At 41.8% G+C, this 17,298-nt stretch overlaps 1 protein-coding gene across 2 annotated transcripts in view; it reads left to right on the top strand.

The window, feature by feature from the left end:
* The window catches only part of GPD2 (glycerol-3-phosphate dehydrogenase 2), a 135,944-nt gene that overhangs the window by 71,618 nt on the left and 47,028 nt on the right, over nt 1-17,298 (top strand). The window contains exons 13-17 of one of the 2 annotated variants that reach the window (XM_075284482.1): nt 611-769; nt 4,269-4,381; nt 5,692-5,770; nt 7,688-7,786; nt 13,307-13,428. In XM_075284482.1, the coding sequence (XP_075140583.1) occupies nt 611-769; nt 4,269-4,381; nt 5,692-5,770; nt 7,688-7,786; nt 13,307-13,428 (572 nt within the window). Of the gene's footprint in view, nt 1-610; nt 770-4,268; nt 4,382-5,691; nt 5,771-7,687; nt 7,787-13,306; nt 13,433-17,298 lie in introns of those variants that run through there. The other variant, XM_075284483.1, reaches the window with a different exon arrangement.

Genomic DNA, 17,298 nt, shown 5'->3' with positions numbered 1-17,298 from the left:
ACAATATGACCATTTCATGAGGGAGACATTTGTCTGGATGACTATTTCCCACATATTCCTTCACTGGGATCAGTTAATTAGGTCATATAAAATTTATTTATCTACTTCACTTCATTAGTCGAATCCACGTTAATTCAGTCACAAAGTAATTGGGAAATGTCACACCAGAAAAATGTTTTCTCCCTGAAATGGGTCATGTTGGCTTGTCTGCCACTGTCATGCATTTCATTAGAGGAGACTTTTTACAATGACTGACCTTACTAACGTCTTAGAGATCTTTCCTTCTAGTTTATACGGGGTGTGGGGAGGGGGTAACTATCGTCCGTAGCTCCGAGAGAACGTGGTGGGGCGTCCTGATTCGTTGCGACTCTTGTGTGACGATTGTTTCTAATTGTTCTGTGTTCAGTGTTTGTAAACAATTATTTGTCGTGTGCAAGTTGGTGACACCTTGTATATGGCTCCCGGTAGCCCAAATCCGCTAATAGGCCTGGGTCCGGATGTTGGACCCCAACCAATCTCATGCGGCTGACCCATTCTCTGGAACGATGATGATCCCATCCTAACTTTACAGATCCTTCTAGGTAATATTTGTTTGTCTCTGGTGTCATAGGTAAAATACGCTTTGCGGGAATACGCCTGCACAGCGGTGGACGTCATTTCCCGCCGCACACGTCTCGCCTTCCTGAACGTACAAGCCGCCGAAGAAGCTTTACCACGAATTGTTGACATTATGGGCAAAGAATTGAACTGGAAGGATCAACGGAAAAAGGTAAAGAATTTCCATCTTTTTGTCAAGGAGAAGTCCCGACCTTGCATAGTGTTAATGATACAGAATCCGCAGACGGATCGGAGGATCTTCGGACTGCCACAAGGGGTCTGATTCTTAGTGGTAGAAGGGACACTGCGGGGGCACAAGTGCTACTAAACCCCTAAGAATTAGTCTCCGCGCTCCGAGCGTTCTTATCTGTCAAGCTGAATATCCAAATTAGGAATCAAACGAGTCAGTTTATCTAGGCTGAAGATGAAGAAAGTAGATAAATAAATTACATATAACTTCTAATGGACTCTCTGGGATAGACCAAGAAAATCTATGGTTATATAACGGGAACCCAAATAGCGCTTTATTGCAGGGAGTGCTGTGGAGTCAGAAAAAGTTACAAGTGACTGCAAAATAGAAGGATGATTTTTTTTAATATTATATGCTAGACTTATTAATATTATATAATGAATTAGATACGTAGTTTGTTATATCTTTACTGTCATAGACATCAATCACTCATTTTTTGGTTAGAGGATTTTTGCTGCTCCTACTTGACCATGGATGTCACCCATTTGTATAGGATTCGGACTTGGATCAGGAGTTGGAGTCTTGATTTATGGGCCACATCCTTGAGTAAGCGCTTCTTGTATGTTAAGCTCCATAGGGGGGACAATTACAATTTACAAGTAATATAGCTACATACTGATTACATAAGGTTCACATCTGCATTGGGGTCTCCATTGAAAATCACTGGAAGTCCAACTTTTTTTTTACCTGGCGGTTTCAGTTGGGATATTAAAGCAATGCTACCCTAAAAGTTTAATGTAATCCCACCACAGCCCAAGGATACCATGACCCTCATTCATACATGGATGCAGAGCAATATGGCACAACCAGCAGTGTTGGGTTGACGATTCTTAGGCCCACCAGATTCTAGGGGCCTACCCTCTGTAGGGACTGTATACCCTACTAGCAGAAGCATAACGTCTGGGCCCCAGTGCAAAATCTGTAATGGGGTTCTTTCCAACCTTGTACCCTTGGAAGGGTCTTGGACCCAGTACCGAGTGCTACCACTGCACCCTATACCTATTCCCCTGCTTACTAGTGTACAATTTTTATTTATGCTGGATTTATGGAGACCATTATTGTGTTAAGGCCTAGGCCAACCCTTTAGGGCCAGTCCGACCCTGACAACCGGTGCAAGAAACCCCACAACCTTTGCATTTTCGCACACCACGGTCACTGAATGCCTTGGCATCCTATAGCTTTTCCTTTGTACATAGTGGATGGGATGTGGGGGAGGGGAACCTACATCATCGCGCTGTATTTTATAAGAAGTTTGTCATCTACAGTCCGGATAAAGCTGAACGCTGTCTTACTTTCATGCCTTCTGAATAAAAAATGAACATGTCTGGGTCTCATTGCCCTTTATTACAACCATCACCCAAGACAAGACTTGATTGTAGATATTTGTGAATAATGGGGTACTGATCACATGACCCTCGGAGGCCTCTCTGTCATGTGGAAGATAAAGGGAATTCACACGGAGATGGCCAGTTAATGGGAGATAAAGACATTTCTATTTAAGGCCACGTAGGAGCAGGGGATTAATTGGTATTCCATCGCTCGGCGCGGAGTGCCCTTCTCCATCCTCACATTTCTCATGCACAGTCCAGATCACCGCTCTGATTATGACAAATTGTTTTCCTCAACACAGAGAGAGACCTTTTTTTTGAGCAGTTGTTTTAATTTTTTCCTTTTCGCTCCCTTGTGACATATGTTTAGTCTTTTCCTCTCTCCTTTCCCAGTTTAATTGGAGATGCCGACCGGTTGGGGGCAGGGGTTATTCTGGAATATTTTACCTTCTCAGATACACTTGGCACGATAGGCTGGCACCTTCGAGCAATGGAGACATCACTTTTGTAGCTAAATTGACATTAAAGCTGGCCGCATATCATCTATAGCTGTCTGTTGGATCTGCCATACCCAGTCCAGCCTAGCGTGCATGTGTTCTCATTGAGAAGAGGGGAGCAGGTCACCACCAGATACCTCTAGTGACAGCTTGATGTCTACGAGGACGAAAAAATCAGGTGCTGAAATTCAACATGGTGATCTTCCTTCCCTCCAACGTCATCAGTAGGGAAAGTATGCCTCCACCCATACACATAACTTACCTAAGATAGTCAATTGGATTGGCCAACTTTCCTCTTATGCATATGGGCAGGTTGTGCCATGGTACAAATAAAGCTGACCATAAACGTTCAACTTTTCGTCAATGGTCCACCATGAAAATACTGCAAAAAATAGTTTGACTACTCGATTTTTAAGGCTGGTTGGTCAAAAATATCAGTGGTTGGCCAAAAACGGTCAATGGTCAACCAATTTGTGTAGGGGATCTGCAGTGCTCCTTTTCCGTCGGGAAGGGGTTAATAGGAGCACTGCAGATCCCCTATATTCAGCCAGGCTGAATTCCAAGTGGGGGGAAGAAAAAACAGTTCTCAAGCTCAGGGAAGGGGCAGACAGACAACCAAAACACCCCCTCCCCTTTCCCAGCACCCAGCAACTACTGCACCCAAAAACTCCGACCATTTTAATTTTTGAAATTTTCCAGTAGCTGCTGCATTCCCCCCCCCCCCCTCAGCTTATACTCGAGTCAATAAGTTTTCCCAGTTTTTTGTGGTAAAATTAGGGGCTTTGGCTTATATTCGGGTCGGCTTATACTCGAGTATATACGGTAATTAGATACATAGTTTGATACATATTTATTTTCATAGGAATTCAATCATTAGTTTTTTGGTTTGTTTTTTTTAATAAAATACTGCTTCTGTCTGACCATGGTTGTTAGCCATTTTTGAAGGAGTTGGAGTCCGATCAGCAGTCGCTGAGTCAGTCCAGTTCACATCTGCATTCGGTATTATATTCGGGAGATCGCTTGGAGACCCCCCCCCCCTCCCCGAACAGAAACCTATACAGTCCTGCTGGTAGACTTAGGTGATCCCCTATCCCAGCTCAGGTTAATGACTAGTAGAAGGGGAGTAGAAAGCTACCCCTTAGATCCATCTGTGATGAGAGCTCTTAACTGTGCAGGACCACAAGCATCCATTGGAAATCCAGTTATACATTTACCCACAAACTACATTTGTTTATTGGAGCTCTCAGGAATGGGACCCAATGTTCTCGGCTAGTAGTAGGGTCCATAGCCTTGTTCTGTAGTCCGGTTTATCAAACTAAAGAAACAGACATTAGGTAAAAATCTACCAAGCAGTAAATGTCAACTGAGATCAGTAAAAAACCCACATTGAGCTCAGTAGAAGCTGGAAATAATAAAATTAATGTAAAAAAATAAATCAGAAAATGACGGAGTTGTGGCTGGAAACTGCAACATGGCAGATTAAAGGGGAACAATGGAACTTGTTGGCACATGCGAGTCTCACTCCATCTTATGTATCTAATGGCCGGCTTCCTACGGAAAATTTATATCGCCTTTCCTTTTTTATTTTTTTACCAGGAAGAATTGGAAGCGGCAAAGCAGTTTCTGTATTACGAGATGGGATACAAAGCGCGGTCTGAACAACTCACCGATCGATCCGAAATTAATTTATCACCTTCAGATATAGACAGGTAAGAGGGTCAGACATAAAACCCTTGCGGCTCCCTATTTTACTTTTTCATTTCACTTGTTGTGTACACAGATTGTAATTCCAGTGAGAATCGCTCCCAGCCGTCTTCTGCTCAATATATTTTGGATTAAATCAAAATCAATATACATTAGGCAATAGGGCCGAGTACGGAGGAGGAATCCATTGGTATGGAATACATCTATATCCTAGTATCACAACATATTCTATTCTTCACGGCAGAATATCCCACAATGTAATGATATGTGTTGGAATCAATGTCTGTAGGCTGTCGTAAAGCTACACTGATCTGTCAATGAGGCATTTTACTGTACTAATCTAATCTATGTGTGTGAATCAATGTATCTGTATTTCTATCATTGTAGTGGTGATTTATGCCTTTATATTAAAGAAGTATTCCGACACTCCATGTGCAAAATGTTTTTATTATATTCTGACGTGACTTGTGCAAAAACCTATAAATATAAGACAATTTTCCACTGGTGATATGGCTAAAGGGATTCTACCATTAAAATTGAATTTTTTGTCCCTAACACGAAGGAATAACCTTAAGAAAGGCTATTCGTCTCTTACCTTTAGAGGTCTTCTCCACGTCGCTGTGCCGTGGAAATCCCGGTTTTCACCGGTATGCAAATGAGTTCTCGCGCAGCACTGGGGGCGGTACCCAGCGCTCAAACAGCACTGGGGGCGTCCCCAATGCTGCGAAAGAACTCTCCAGTGCCACCTCCAACTTCTTCAGGAACGAGTCATCTTTGGATCTTCTTCTGGCAGTGGCTTCAAACTTCTAGACCTTAGGCAGCCGACAGCACATGCCTGCTGGCCGCAAGACAATGGCCACTTACAATACTGTGTTAGTGGCCATTTTCTTGTGGCCGGCGGGCATGCGCAGTCAGCTTTGCCCGAGGCCTAGAAGTTTGAAGCCAACCCCCAGAAGAAGACGCGAGGAAGACCCGTTCCTGAAGAAGGTGGAGGTGGCGCTGGAGAGTTCTTTTGCAGCATTGGGGACGCCCCCAGTGCTACGAGAGAACTCATTTACATACCGACGAAAACCAGGATTTCTACGGAATGGCGGTGCGGAGAAGACATCTAAAGGTAGGAGACGAATAGTCTTTCTTAAGGCTATTCCTACGTGTTAGGGACGAAAAAATTAGATTTTAATGGTAGAATCCCTTTAAAAAAAATTGTAAAATAACGAAATATTTATATATTTGGTATTTAGGTTTGTGTGATAGATTAATAGATGTCGATGCCTTTAATGGACGCAAAATAATCCTCCTTTATGTCTGACTGTAGGTATAAAAAGAGATTCCATAAATTTGACAAAGATAAGAAGGGATTCATCACCATCCTGGATGTCCAACGCGTTTTGGAGGTGAGTACGGGATGATCTACCTCTAGAAATATTATAAACCGTCATTTAATGACTGGACTTCTGGAACGATCCGACCACTGGTTTAGATTGCTTCCTTGTATGTTCTCCCTGCATAGTGTTACTCCACCCACTTGACTATCAAGGAAAATTCAGCCCCATTCACTGAAAGGAAAAAAAAGCAAAAACGGAGCTGCGGTTGTTTTATTCTCAAGATTGGTGGGGTCTACTTTTTTTCAAAAACCGCGGCACTCTAGTCCACGGGTGGTCTCTAGTAATGTAGCTCTTCACAATCCAAGTATATGAGATTGAGCTACTATACAACACTAAGACTGAGGTCACATGTTGCAAAGATGATTGTTTTTGGATTTGTATTTGTTTTGTATCTCTATGGTCTTGAAGCCACTGTTGACTTTGGCTTGGCCATAGCTAAATTTTCAACAAAAAATGCAGCTTTTCCACAATGTGTGGCCTCAGCCTAAGAACTCGCATTGATTTCTTGTAAGATATAATTATATATTATACAAACATTTCTGTGTCTCATACCCACTACGAGTCATTATTTCCACCAATGTACCTTGTTATATTACTGATGTCCGTTCAGCACTTGTGTCTATCGGATCTCCTCTACTGTTGACCTCCATCCTTTGTCATCCATTGTTGTTCGAATGTTTTGTTTGTCATTTCCAGTTTCCTCTTCACCGCTCTTCGATGTGTCTGTCCTATCTTCATTTCTCCTTCTGTTCTTTCTTCCACTATTCTTTGTCCAGAGTTGACCCATTTGTAAATTCATCCTTGAATGTTCTCTTTTTCTCATTGGTGTTTTGCGATCCTTCGTCACATATTCCTTGTTGTTCAGCTTTTTCAAGTGTTAAAGGCATCCTATCAGTCAGACACTGATAGTTAGATCCTATCTAAGTAACACGTCGGAATAGCCTTACGAAAGGCTATTCTTCTCCTACCTTTTGTCGTCTTCTCCATGCTGCCATTCGCCTACAATCCCGGTTCTTGTCGGTATGTAAATGAGTTCTCTCGCAGCACTGGCGGCATCCCCAATGCTGCAAAAGAACTCTCCAGCGCCGCCTCCATCTTCTTCAGGAACAAGTCTTCCTTGCGGCGGGCCCCAGCGCTCAGACAGCACTGGGGGTGGCCTCAATGCTGCGAGAGAACTCTCTCTAGCGCCGCTTCCATCTTCTTCAGAAGCGTCATCTTCAGCCTCTTCTTCCGGCGGTGACTTGTAACTTCTAGGCCTCGGGCCTTGAGCAGACTGCACATGCCCACAGGCCACGAGAAAATGGCCGCTTGCACAGTATTGTAAGTGGCCATTTTCTCGTGGCCTGTGGGCATGCGCAGTCTGCTCTGCCCGAGGCCTAGAAGTTACAAGCCACCGCCGGAAGAAGAGGCTGAAGATGACGCTGCGGAAGAAGATGGAGGCGGCGCTGGAGAGAGTTCTCGCGCAGCATTGGGGCCAACCTCAGTGCTGTCTGAACGCTGGGGCCCGCCCCCAGTGCTGCCAGAGAGCTCATTTGCATACCAACAAGAATCGGGATTGTAGGTGAACGACGGTACGGAGAAGACGACGAAAGGTAGGAGACGAATAGCCTTTCTTAAAGCTATTCCTACGTGTTACTTAGAAAAAATTGTATCTGACTGATAGGATCCCTTTAAAGCTCTTGGCTTTTGTTCTTGCTGGAGCCATGTTGGGACAGTTCAACAAATTCTGAAGGATCCCATTGACTTATATTCCTTGTATGTCTGGTATTTTTTTATGGTAAGGATAGTTCTATAACTTACATTTTTCTTGCTGCGGAAAACTGCAATTATTTTGTCGAGGAAACAAAGTCAACATTGAACATCTCGTTCTCAAAGTTGTTAAATTTCTGTGGATTCCAATAATGACTAAAGTATCTTTTCCAACAGAATATAAATGTCCAGATGGACTCCAAAAATCTCCATGAAATCCTGAACGAAGTTGATTTAAATAAGAATGGGCAGGTTGAGCTGAACGAATTTCTACAGGTCGGTATGATTTACAATTGTTCTACTATGTGTAATGTATAGCAGATACAGCTGAAGGCGTCCATAGGATGGCCACAAACTAACCCATTAAGATTTGTAAGAGACGTGGACAATCAGAAATTAGATTGTAGTCAACTCTACATCAAATCTAGACATAACTGTAAAAGATGGCGCAAAATATTAATGAGGATTCATTTTATATCTCCTTTTAAAGGGGTTGTCCAGGATTTAGTTTTCTTATGGTTTATCCTTAGGATCGCAGAATACAACCGTCTGCACAGACTGGTGGCCATATTACAGAACTGGAGAGGGGCCAGATACCGTATTACATAAGATATATTCCAAAGTCTATTCTATTCCCCTGTGCTATTTGTTCATGAGAAGTGGTCTTTAACAAACTTTATTTAGGTTTCTATTGATCGGCCTGATCTATACACACCCGGTATTGCCATGTTCGTAACAATCATTGTTACCCCTGTGGGCACACCTACCTGTATCTCCACTTTGGTCTGTTTCTGGCTCATCTGTCTTCTAATGATGTCATCAGCCTTCCTCCCTTTATCCTGTCATGTACAATGTTGGGATTTAGCAATGTTACGGTCTACGACCTCTCTTGTATTGTGTGAGGATTATCACATAAGAGGTTGCAACTGAATGAATGGATTATAGCACAGAGAAAAATCATGGAGAATCTAGTCAATGGATTTTGGCTTTCGCTGTGATAGTCTGCAGAAGGTTTTTCCTATACCTTGCATCAATAAGATACAAAATATTCTGGATTATTACATGTGTATTATTAGACTAAAAAAACATGCACAAAACAATTAAAAGTTAAACAATTTTACAAATGTAAAAAATTTAAAATTTTGCAGCATTTTAAGGATTTCTTCTAATCATGTTAGTGGTGATATCTGTTGTCTTGATCAGTTGCCAATGGATACGGCAATGAATGTAGGAACATTGTATGGTCTAGAACTTGTCAGAAATCTAACCATGACTTCTGTATGAAAAGATAATCTGACCACCATAAGATCATCTTGGCTGGTTATCAGGAGGGGACACTACATGTATGAGAAGATAACCTGACCACAATAAGGACATCATGGCTGGTTATCAGGAGGACACTACATGTATGAGAAGATAACCTGACCACAATAAGGACATCATGGCTGGTTATCAGGAGGACACTACATGTATGAGAAGATAACCTGACCACAATGAGGACATCATGGCTGGTTATCAGGAGAATACAACATGTATGAGAAGATAACCTGACCACAATAAGGACATCATGGCTGGTTATCAGGAGGACACTACATGTATGAGAAGATAACCTGACCACAATAAGGACATCATGGCTGGTTATCAGGAGGGGACACTACATGTATGAGAAGATAACCTGACCACAATAAGGACATCATGGCTGGTTATCAGGAGGACACTACATGTATGAGAAGATAACCTGACCACAATAAGGACATCATGGCTGGTTATCAGGAGGACACTACATGTATGAGAAGGTAACCCGATCACAATAAGGACATCATGGCTGGTTATCAGGAGGACACTACATGTATGAGAAGATAACCTGACCACAATAAGGACATCATGGCTGGTTATCCGGAGGACGCTACATGTATGAGAAGATAACCCGACCACAATAAGGACATCATGGCTGGGTTTCTGATAAGTCCCAGACCATAAAAAGTTCCTGCACTTTGGTAACTGATCAAGACAACAGACTGTCACCACTAAAATGATTTGTGAAAATCTTTAAGATGGTACAAAATTTTAAATTCCTTTATGTTTGCAAAAATGTTTAACTTTTAATTCTCTACGCATTGAAAGTTTTCCCATCTCACTGTTCCAGCTCTGCCTGTAATTCTCTTTATCTCACTTCCTGTATTCCCCTCCCTCTTGCTAAATGGGCCAGAGAAGTTTCACAACACGTCTGCAGATCAGATAATATGCAGATGCTTGTGCAGAATGGACTCAGTATTATCTGTGTGTTTACATAGAGAGATAAGAGACCGGGCTTTATCAGCAAAGTGTTTCAGCAGCTGTCAAGCTGTCCTGCCGCTAAACTCATTCCTTGCACTGTGCCCGTGATTCTTCCGGCATCTCAGCAGCTCGCTCGGATGCTATATAATGAACGTGTTGTTGGTGCCGATGATCCCCCTCACCTGCGATTGAGGAGAACTCTGTGACTTCTGGCTACCTTCATAGCTCTCGTTGTTTTAGAATTTTGCAATAAATTAGATTTTCTTTTTCCCGGCATGTTTAAAAGTAACAAACTGTCAATTTGGATTAAAGGTGTTTTCCCATCCAGTGTGTCAGCACTGTCTGGAGCAGATCAGATAATATGCAAATGAACGTACACAATGGACTGAGGGTTAGCTGACTGTTTACATAGAGAGATAACAGCCCTGGCTTTATCAGATACTGAGATAAGCTGCTGTAAGAGCAGTGTAATATAGTATGTGAACATAAATTCATAACAGTCGTGAAGCCATGTCGTGATTGAGGAACAAACATCCAAACTTTCACATTTATAATATTAGTAGTATAGTATAGTAGTAGTAGTATAGTAAGTATAGTATAGTAAGTATAGTAAGATAACATTATAATATTAGTAAGATAAGAAGAAAGATAAGATAGGATAGGATTGGAGGATAAGATAGGATATATTTAACTACATGGAGCTCACATTGTTCTTGTTTGAAAAGGTAGCTATGTAATAATATGCCAATACATGGATGGGTGGGATTGACTTGTCCCAAAATCCACTGCTATTGGGTGAAAAACTATGAATGAGGCTCCTTCACCTTGTTGACCGCTCAAAGTAATGACATACTCCAGTTATCCGCCAGTTGGAACAAACATTTTAACACAACTTGAAGAATTTTCCCTAAAATTCTATAAAATAGAAAACCACCTTCTGCCAATTGACTCTCCTTGTGGGTTGGAAACAGCTGTGCGCGCCAAATTATTGAAGTCTCCCCGTCATAATTTCCACCTTCGAAGATAAAAACATCACCCGTGAGATGCCTCTAAAAATAAATTATTTTTTTTTTTTTTTTTAGCTTTTTTCTTTTATTAGTTTCCCATTTATTTTGTATCTTTTTTTGGTTTCCTGGAGAGCAGCAGATTTGCGAACACTCCGACGCGATCCGGCTGGATGATTGTAGAGTTTATTTTTGAGTTTATTTTTGTAAAGTCTTTCTTACTCGGGCAGGTATTTCAGCCGCCTGCCAGTTTTTTTTTTTTCCTCCCCGAGCCAAGGCGATGATGAATGCGGAACATGAGATAAATTAATGCTAGGGATTTTGGTCAATGTCAGCCCTTTCTTCCCGATGTCAAGTTAAACAAACAAGATCAAGGCAAAGGAAATGGTAATTGTCTCTCTCGAGATGAGCCGCAGATAAGAGCATTGTTGAATCTAAATGCAGGAAATTTTCAGCAGCAGTGTCCAGCATCACAAAAAAAAGAATAATTATTCCTTAATACATTTATCACCGCTTCAATCAGATTAAATGCATATTCTATTAACCATTGACAACAATGAATTGTTCCTTTGAAATTAGACTGGAAACATTTTTATTCCCTATTTGACAGGAAGGCCATACAGAGGATCGCTTGTATATAGAATTGCTTTTATATCTTCCGGGAAAACTTGGCTGTCATCTCGAGCCCAATGTGGAGATTGTAATTGCGAGGAAGATAAAGTAGACAATAATTCATTTTCATGATTTTAGTGGAGGCCGTAGGGAATCGGTATTGAGCTGGAGAATTCCGATGACAAACACGCAGGTGAACGCTTGCAAGTCGCTGCCGTTTAAGACTTTACTAATCTGCTCAACTGAAATTGATAACTAGTTTCATGCATCATTTACAGCGGTGCCAGGCCGAACCGCCATCGAGTTTTCCGACCAGAGAAACATTTCATTCCGCCAGCAAAAACACGCAACATTAGTCGAAAGAATAGTCAACTTTTTTTTCCCAGCAGATAAAAGGTGTCATGTTAATAACTGCGGTGGAGCAACGCCATTTATCTTCTGTGTTGTAAATAGTAACCCCGTTCCTGCATAGAATAGAATTCTACATCGCCTATGGGGTTGGCTGGGGTTCAGGAATCTGATTTCGCCATTGATCAGGTAGAGGATGCTCAATCTAACTGGGTATAAAGGAGGGAGAACAGAGGCGGGCTTTGAGCCTTCTGAGCCCCGGTGCAAAGTCTATCATGGGGCGCATCCGATTTTACCCAATTTATGATACTGGTGTGGCAGAGAAGCCCCAATGCTACGTAGTTGGAGAAGACCTTGACCAGTTGCAGTCCTGAGACATACCGCCACCGATAGTTGAAGTTGGTGTTTTTTTGGAGATCATTTAACCCCTTCACATCTTATTTGGGCTGGTGCGCGTGGCCTTAGAGTAAAGTCACCTTGTTAGTGATGAGCATAGTGCAAACGCCAAACCCTGGCAGCACAGACTAGAACTCCCAAACTCCAGTGATCCCGCAGCCTAAGCCCCCCAGAGAAGCTAGGGTTACAGGTACACGCCACAGCACCCTTCACTCCTTAACACCCATACTCATTGAAAATATGGGAGTTTAGTAGTAGATTGCACGTGTGTGCCATGTTGAATAGTCATTGAGATCTTCACCGGAGGAGATAGGGAGAGTTTAATTAGGTTATTAAAGGGGTTGTCCATGGTTATGCTATTGACTTTGTGTCCTCTTCGTTACTTACTGTATGTTGTATAGTGGCTGTGCTTGGTATTGCAGCACAACCCCAATTCATATGAATGGGACTGACCAACAGCAGGGTCATACGACCAATGGACATGATTAGTATCACAGTCTCAGCAACCCCTTTAAGTGTGATGGAAGGTGTCTCATATAAGGAGAAACTACAGCTAGGAAATATATACCTTAGAGATGATCTCATTCACATGTGCAAAAATATAAGTAATACTAGCCTCTGCCCGCGACTTTGTCTGCGTGCTGTTGGCGTCGATGATCCACCTATATTCAGCAAATTGCTGCCGTCGATGGTTTGCCTGCTCCAGCGTTTTGCAGCTCTCAAGCTTTCCTGCTGCTGAACTCGTTCCTCACGCTGTGCCTGTGATTGCTCCGGCATCTCAGCAGCTCGCTGGGGCGCCATATAATGAGTGTGTTGTTGGCGTCGATGATCCGCCTGCTCCGGCATTTCGGCAGCTGCCGCTGAAGTCATTCCTCGCTATGTCATATATGTGATCAGTGCAAGGCAATGGTATATAACTTATTCTTTCCGAAATTGCACAGGTGATTTATATAGGAAAGGGTTCTTTACAGTTAGAGACTTCAACTATGGAATACCCTACAGTTAATGTCAGATGTGATATAATACATGTTATGACATCCTGCTTGCCGATACTGCATTGGGTTCGAGGATCTCAGTAATATATCGGCTCAAATCCCAGGTCTGTATCTTTGCTCTTGTAGACTTTTTGGCTAACTTTTTGTTCTTTTCTTTGTTAAAGCTCATGAGCGCCATCCAAAAAGGTTTTGTATCCGGCAGCCGGCTGGCGATTCTGATGAAGAGCGCAGAGGAGAATCTGGATCAAAGAGAAGCCATTCCGGTGGACCGCAGCGGGGGTGGAGTGTGAGTCTTGAGACCGTGGACGCACGTTTCTGCTTCTCTATGTTGACGACATTCCAAGGCTTCTCTGGCTGTATTGGCTGCACTTTGGCATCCAGCGTGAACTTGATATTTATATTTTTTCTAAGTATGCATGTATTTTTTTTTTTTTCATTTTTATGGCTTAAACTCCAATGTTTTCGGTGGATTCTCTGCATCGTGTACGCCTTGTAAGTATCTTGAAAAGCGCGTGGCTCCGGATCTTTATGGGATGCAAAGATTGCTTGAATGCCGTCATACCCTTCATTGAGATGCCAAGCTTTGAGCATGTAATACGTATTACTGTTGTTTATATTGTTTGGAGGGTCTTGATTTTTAAAGGAAAATGCACTGTAATAGAAAAAGATCCATCTACCGAGGATAAACTTATGCAAAAAATGATTTTTGATATACTCCATGCCCAAGAAACTGCTGCAAGGGCACCAGAGTTTTTGCTGTGACTGAATGTTAAACATGAGCACATGGATTTATAAAATATAGTTGTGGTGTCCGCGCTCATTTATCCTGGAAACACAACCAGATTCAGTCTGCACTGTTTTTATATGTGTGTCGTACAAGGTTCTGAGCAGTTTACTCATTTGCCATGACATTGACCTACCAGCGCAATTGAGTTCCGTGTCGTTGCAACCTGTGCCAATTGGCATCCTTAGTCGCTCTATAACTTGTGTTTAAAATGTGTCCCTTTCATTCCTTAAAGGGAGTGTGTCTCCAGAACCAGCCTTGCTTATAGATAGGTTAGCGTCACCTCCGTTTCCTGAGAGATTGCTGGTTTTGGCAATATGCAAATGAGCTCTGTGGAGCAATGAGGGTGTTGCCATTGCTCCAAAGAAGTAAACAGCAACGCCCTTATTGCTCCGAAGAGTTCTGTAGATTGATAGAAATTGCAATATCTCACAATGATTCACAACTGGAAGATTCAGGTGACCCTGGGTCTGGGTTCTGGTGAGAAACGTGAAAATGCGATTTAGCCATTTCGGAGGCCGTATTTGTAAACTCCTTATCTTCACATCATTACCTTAATCTTCGTGTCTGTTGCCTTCTTCATATGTAATACTAGATTCTCCTGACTCTCCATGGTTTATTTCATTCTGTATGTAGATCTAGTTATTTCAATGCCTTTGTCATGGGGCGATATATTCGGGTCCTAATTTGAAATTTTTTTCGAGATATGCGCACAAGTGTATATATAGAGATATATATAGTATGCCCAGTGTGACTAGTGACTGTGGTGAGCTTTATTTTTCCCTACACCTCCCCTTTAATAACTCCAACAGACTGTAATGCAGCACTGGCTTTAGTGCAGGCTACACTGAGTGCTGTAGCTAAGCTGGAGATACTTGCTCCGCCCACAGATTAGATACTTGTATACAATCATCCGATCACTCCATGTTCTACATCCGCACAGAATTTAACATTCTAAATGAAGTTATAAAGTGACAAGTTCTGTTTCTTTGTCCAGTAAGTTGTGCCAATATACTAGAGAGCAAAGTTGTCCAAACCCACCAATTTTGGTCACGTACCTTGTGCCTATGAGGTCTCCTAGGTCTCACCATGCCCAGGAGAAGAGACTTCACCAGGTCTGTCTTGCATTGGTTCTCTTGATTGCACATGTGCACAGGACTGAGCCAAGTATGCAGGTATATGAGAAACTCAGAAGGAATAGCTATGGAAGGTGTATGGACAGCTTTATACTGATGTGATGATATCTATTATATGCCTTACTATATAACCTCACCCTTAGCAGCTGCACTTTTGATGTAGAACCAGATAGTCCGCAACAAACAAGTACTAAGTATTCGTAAGGGCAGTAAATAAAAGGGTTTATGGCCCCCAAATGTCCAAATAAGAGCGCCATTCTTGTCGGTAACTTGTCTTGCATTGCAATTCATCTAAATGAATAAAGCCGAGCTGTAATACCAGACTCGACCATGGACAGCAGTGGTGCTATTTCACTAAAATAAGAATGATCTGCAGTACCCAACATACAGAACAAGGGCGCTGATTCTACGGGAAAAACATTGGAGCGATTTTTCTCGTGTCTTATACTACTATTATTGTAATATCTTATACTACTGTGTCCTGTACGGTCCTCGGATGTCGCCCTCGCTGTGCTGAGGTCCGTGTATTAGTAATAGTCATTGTCCTCTGCTGCGATCCCTCTATACGTTGCACTGCCGTCTTTATTACTATAGCTAGACTATAAGACAAATGTGAATGGGAACTTTAGGTTGATTTGCTGCTCCGACTACGACTACAGGGGATCCTAAATCCTGGAGATCCTGAGCTCGTGTTTGTCCCTTTTCCATACAGTCTTTGCGCACTCCGACTTTCTTATTGCACGCTGATATAGTTTTTGATAGACTCGGTAGACACTGACGCCAACGGATATGAAATGAATGTAAAGTTAATATATAATCTGATATTGTGTCGTGTGATGCTCATTTTTTATCTGGTATTTTATATTCTATTTAATCCTTTTATTTTTTTTTCTTGCCTTTTTTGTGGTTTTGTGGTGAACATTTCTATATACTCTGCATTTATACTGTACATTTTAGGGCATGTCTGTTTTCAAAGTGCACCAGCTGCTAAAAACCTAATGGAAACGGCCAAGGTGTGGACAGAACCGTTACTTAACATGAATCTCCAGCTTTAGAATGCGGAGTTGTTTTTAGAGACACAACTCTGTATTGATTTATTTTCTCATACGTTTTTATATTAGTTGAGTTCTGTTTAATATACATAGAGCAAAAAACCACTACCTAGCCATAGAGTGAAATATTAAAATTCTAGCTGCCTGAGCTTACCACTAGGAGGCGCCTAGGAGCTTACCGCATACTGGTTTAGTCTTAATTTTCTCCTATATATGTATGCAACAGGACTTCCTTAATAGTGGATACAAGTATCCAAAATGTTATAAATTACTACTGTACATATGCAGAGGAATGAGAGCTCTGAATTTAAAAAAAAAAAAAAATGGAGCACTGATGAATTAACGTTAAAAATGTAAAAAAAAAAAATTGGTAAAAATGTCAATTATTTGGATAGCAAATGAATTTACACTTTAAGAGAAGGCCAAGATGTCCGGTTACCATAACCGTTAAAATAAGTAAGATGAAAGATTGTAAAATAGTTATAATTAAAATGTATTAAAATATTTCCTAAAAACCATAAACCTGTCATTTCAGATGCTTCTTTTAAGTAAGGGGCCGTTCACACGGAGTTAACACGCACGCATTTTAGTAGAATAAATGTGTATAGAATACACATGTAACAATAACACTCCCATTGACACTTCAAAAAAAAAAACACGTAAAAAAAACCCCACAACACAAGAATGGGGGGCGGGGAGTGTATTGGGACTTGTATACGGCCAATACTCCATGCAAATTGGCTTTAGTCCAGAAGGAAGAAAACTGTTAAATCTGGTAAATCAGAGACTTCTCCAAAAGGAAGCGAAACCCACCGCTAAAAGGTGTTTCAGCTGCAGTGCAGGGTGCTGGAGGAGATACCTTTGCTACAGAATCCTCTCCTCTAAGGACAAAGGATATGAACCCGAAACAGCTGTTTGTAGATGGGTGTTTACTTTTAGGCTGAGGTCTCACGTTGCATAGTTTTTTTTTGTTGCAATTTTTTGAGCCAAAGCCAGGAGTAGATTGAGCGGAAGGTAGAAACATAAGAACTTCCTATACATCTCCCATTCCTTTTGTAGCCATTCTTGGCTTTGGCTCCATAAACCTGCAACAAAATAAGCTGCGATTCCGCAACGTGCGGCCTCAGCCTTAGAGCAGTCTCTGTTCGTCTCACGTGTTTTCTTCCCAATGGAGGAGAGCTCAT

Source organism: Leptodactylus fuscus, chromosome 8 (assembly GCF_031893055.1).
Source record: "Leptodactylus fuscus isolate aLepFus1 chromosome 8, aLepFus1.hap2, whole genome shotgun sequence".
In the NCBI taxonomy this organism is placed as follows: domain Eukaryota; kingdom Metazoa; phylum Chordata; class Amphibia; order Anura; family Leptodactylidae; genus Leptodactylus; species Leptodactylus fuscus.
This window is presented reverse-complemented; position numbering and strand designations above follow the sequence as displayed.